The sequence below is a fragment of the Phodopus roborovskii genome, unplaced genomic scaffold, assembly GCF_943737965.1.
Source record: "Phodopus roborovskii unplaced genomic scaffold, PHOROB, whole genome shotgun sequence".
NCBI lineage: Eukaryota > Metazoa > Chordata > Mammalia > Rodentia > Cricetidae > Phodopus > Phodopus roborovskii.
The window spans coordinates 5,126,099-5,129,130 of NW_026126525.1; the positions used below are offsets into that span (position 1 = coordinate 5,126,099).

At 44.9% G+C, this 3,032-nt stretch overlaps 1 protein-coding gene across 1 annotated transcript; it reads left to right on the forward strand.

The window, feature by feature from the left end:
• Positions 1 to 914: 914 nt before the first annotated feature.
• Positions 915 to 1,790, forward strand: LOC127232420 (60S ribosomal protein L7-like). The gene is made up of 2 exons (XM_051198567.1): positions 915 to 1,028; positions 1,301 to 1,790. Exons 1-2 carry the CDS (start codon positions 915 to 917, stop codon positions 1,763 to 1,765), a joined length of 579 nt encoding a protein of 192 aa, XP_051054524.1. The 3' UTR covers positions 1,766 to 1,790.
• The last annotated feature ends 1,242 nt before the right edge of the window (positions 1,791 to 3,032 follow it).

The following is a 3,032-nucleotide window of genomic DNA, read 5'->3' on the forward strand; positions in this document are numbered from 1 at the left end:
AATGAATTCCAAATCTTCCAGGTGGGTCCTTACAAAGACAGGGAAGATGATGCCATTAGATCATTAGAATGTGTAATTTTTATTGCTCATGATTTCCGAGTAGCCTGGGAAAGCATCTTTTTTTCTCATAATCTTTAGAGACTTGGAGGTAGAAAATATTTTACAGAAATCCATAGTCCCACCCGTAATATTATACCCTTGATCTCGGAAAAGAGATCCCATCCAAATTTCGTGGACCTGGATCTGTTGCTGTAGAATTCTCAGGGCAGGTTGTCATTTACCGTGTTTGAGAGTAGACCACAAGATATACAACAAACTCACTCTAAGAGTTCTATTAGTAAAGTGTGGAGAAAGGGAAGAAGGGGGAATGTGCAGGCCTGTCTAGAAGAAATGTGTACAGGGCAGAGAGTGGGGCAGCCTGTCTGCTTTTAAAGGTTGCTCAGCGCAAGCATATGGAGGCAACTGCAGGCGCATAGAGTACCTAGCCATGCTGCGCATGTGCATAGGTTACATAAGACCGTGGCATGACTAGGCATTTTGCCTGAATGCTGATAGTCACCTGTGCAGCCTGGGTCCCTGGACGTGCTAAAAATGGTAACATTGGTGTTTTGCAAATGCTTTTAGAAGCAGATCACATAGGTCTCCCCAAAAGTATCTAAAGAGTGACATAGATCAACACCCCCACAATCCCTCAGCAGCTGAGGCAGAAGACTCAAGTCAGATCAACATGGACGGCACGGAAAGACCCTGTCTTTAAATAAAGGGGATATGACCATCAGAGCTGTCTTTTCCCAACTCTAAGCATCTGTCTTTACTTTTACCCATCATCCATCAAATGTCACTGGTGATCCAGGACACATCTGAACCCACGCGGCCAGCAACCACTATTGCATTTTACGACATGGGCAAGCAAAATGGTTTCCTGCCCTCATGAGTTTGCACTCCAGAAGGAGAGACAAGGAATTAAGGAAATAAGCAAATTGTTAAATGTGCTTACAAATCACAGTAAGAACGATGAAGAGGACCAAGTAATGAGGCAGCCCCAGTAGAGGCAAATTTACAATCAGAGGTCAGGACAAAGCTTTGTGGTCTCTTTATGTAAATGAAGTGTGAGGAGAAGACACCCAGCAGAGCAGCAGGGAGAATAGGTAGGAAAGCTTCTGGGCACAAGCGGGTTTGGTGCCCCAGAGGACTGAGAGCCAGCTAGAAGGGTGGGAGAACATTGATACAATCAGGAGGGAATGTCAAACTACAGAGGAGACAGACAAGAGCCAGAGCATCCAGGGCCCTCAAAGCTTAGTTTTCATGGCTCTTTGGTGTAAGCCCAAAGGTCCGCAAGGTGTTGCAGCTGCTCTGTCTTCGTCAGATCTTCAATGGCACCTTTGTTAAGCTCAACAAGGCTTCGATTAACATGCTGAGGATCGTGGAACCATACATTGCATGGGGGTACTCCAACCTGAAGTCAGTAAAGGAGCTCATCTACAAGCATGGCTATGGCAAAATCAATAAGAAGAGAATTGCCTTGACGGACAATTCCTTGATTGCAGGGTCTCTTGGTAAATACCGCATTATCTGCATGGAGGATCTGATCCATGAGATCTACACAGTGGGGAAATGCTTCAAGGAAGCCAACAACTTCCTGTGGCCCTTCAAACTGTCTTCTCCACGGGGCGGGATGAAGAAAAAGACCACTCACTTTGTGGAAGGTGGCGATGCTGGCAACAGGGAAGACCAGATAAACAGGCTTATTAGACGGATGAACTAAGGTGCCTGTGGTATTTTTGTAATCTAGTCAGTTAATAAACAGTCACAGCTTGGCAAACTTAAAAAAAAAAAGCTTAGTTTTATCTGGAAAACACTTAGAAATCCTCATCAATTAAGGGTTGGGGAGAGGGGAGAGGGACAGAGGTGATGGGATCACTTTGTGTTCTTAAAAGATGACTTGCAACAACAGCTAAGTGCCAAAATGATTATAATGGAATGAGTTTGTAATTTGGAAGACAACAGGAGGCTGTGGCAATATCTGGGTGAGACATGAGGTTGTTTTGGACTTGGATTATTGCAGTGTATAGAAAAAAGTAGCTCAGCACATGTATATAGTGGTACATGTCCATGAACCCCTCCTGCCCTCAGGGGGTAAAGACAGGTAGACTAAAAGTCTTGCTGAACTGCATAGAAATAACCTATCTAAAGGAAAAAACAAAAACAAAACAAAACAAACAAACAAACAAAAAAAGCAAAGAAAAATGCAGATGGTTGTCCGAATGTTTTAGAAGTCGGGCTGGTTGAAGGCAGTAATGCAGGCTGTAGAGGTGGCTTGGTAGTTAAGAGCATTGACTGCTCTTTCAGAGAACCTGGGCTTAATTCTCAGCACCCACATGGAGTTCTCGGGGAGCTGGCACCCTCTCACACATGTACACACAGGCAAAACAATACACATAAAATAAAAATAAATGAATCTTTTTTTTTAAAGGAGTTAGTGATGCATCAGGTAAGTACGGGGAAAATGAAGGAACTGGGTGGTAGCTCGAAGTTACAGCACCGGTATTGTTACCTCACTGTGCCAACTTGTGGTAAATCCCCCACACATGTATTGCTTTGTCCTGGAAATGCCTATGACATCTCCAAGAGAGCCGAATAAGAGGTTCATCCATCTCTCCATGTCCTAAGCATGATCCTGCATCAATACAGAAAGATGGAGGGACATGACCCTGCATTAATGACAAAGTATTGATCACCATCAGCTTCCTTTGGTGAATCCACACCCTCGCCCCCCCCCAGAGCTCTCCACACGTCTTCGAAATAGCTACTGATTCCCTCGATAAGACCTCTGAGAGCCAACGCCATACACGGTGAATGGGAGAAAGACTTCTGCACGACTGGTGGTCTCCGAGCAGCCCCCTCCAATGCCCAGTCGGTTTTAACTGAAGCAAAAGTTCATGTGTCACCAGCCTTCATTGTATACCCAAGTGCACCTTGTTTTCCCCTCCGAACGGTCCAAACGAACTAAGTCTCTGCTCAGTACCCTGGGC

Coding starts and splice junctions, on each gene's coding strand:
- LOC127232420 (XM_051198567.1), top strand. CDS start 915: ATGGTTTCCTGCCCTCATGAGTTTGCACTCCAGAAGGAGAGACAAGGA. Junction 1,029..1,300: donor AGAACGATGAAGAGGACCAA/GTAATGAGGCAG, acceptor CTCAAAGCTTAG/TTTTCATGGCTCTTTGGTGT.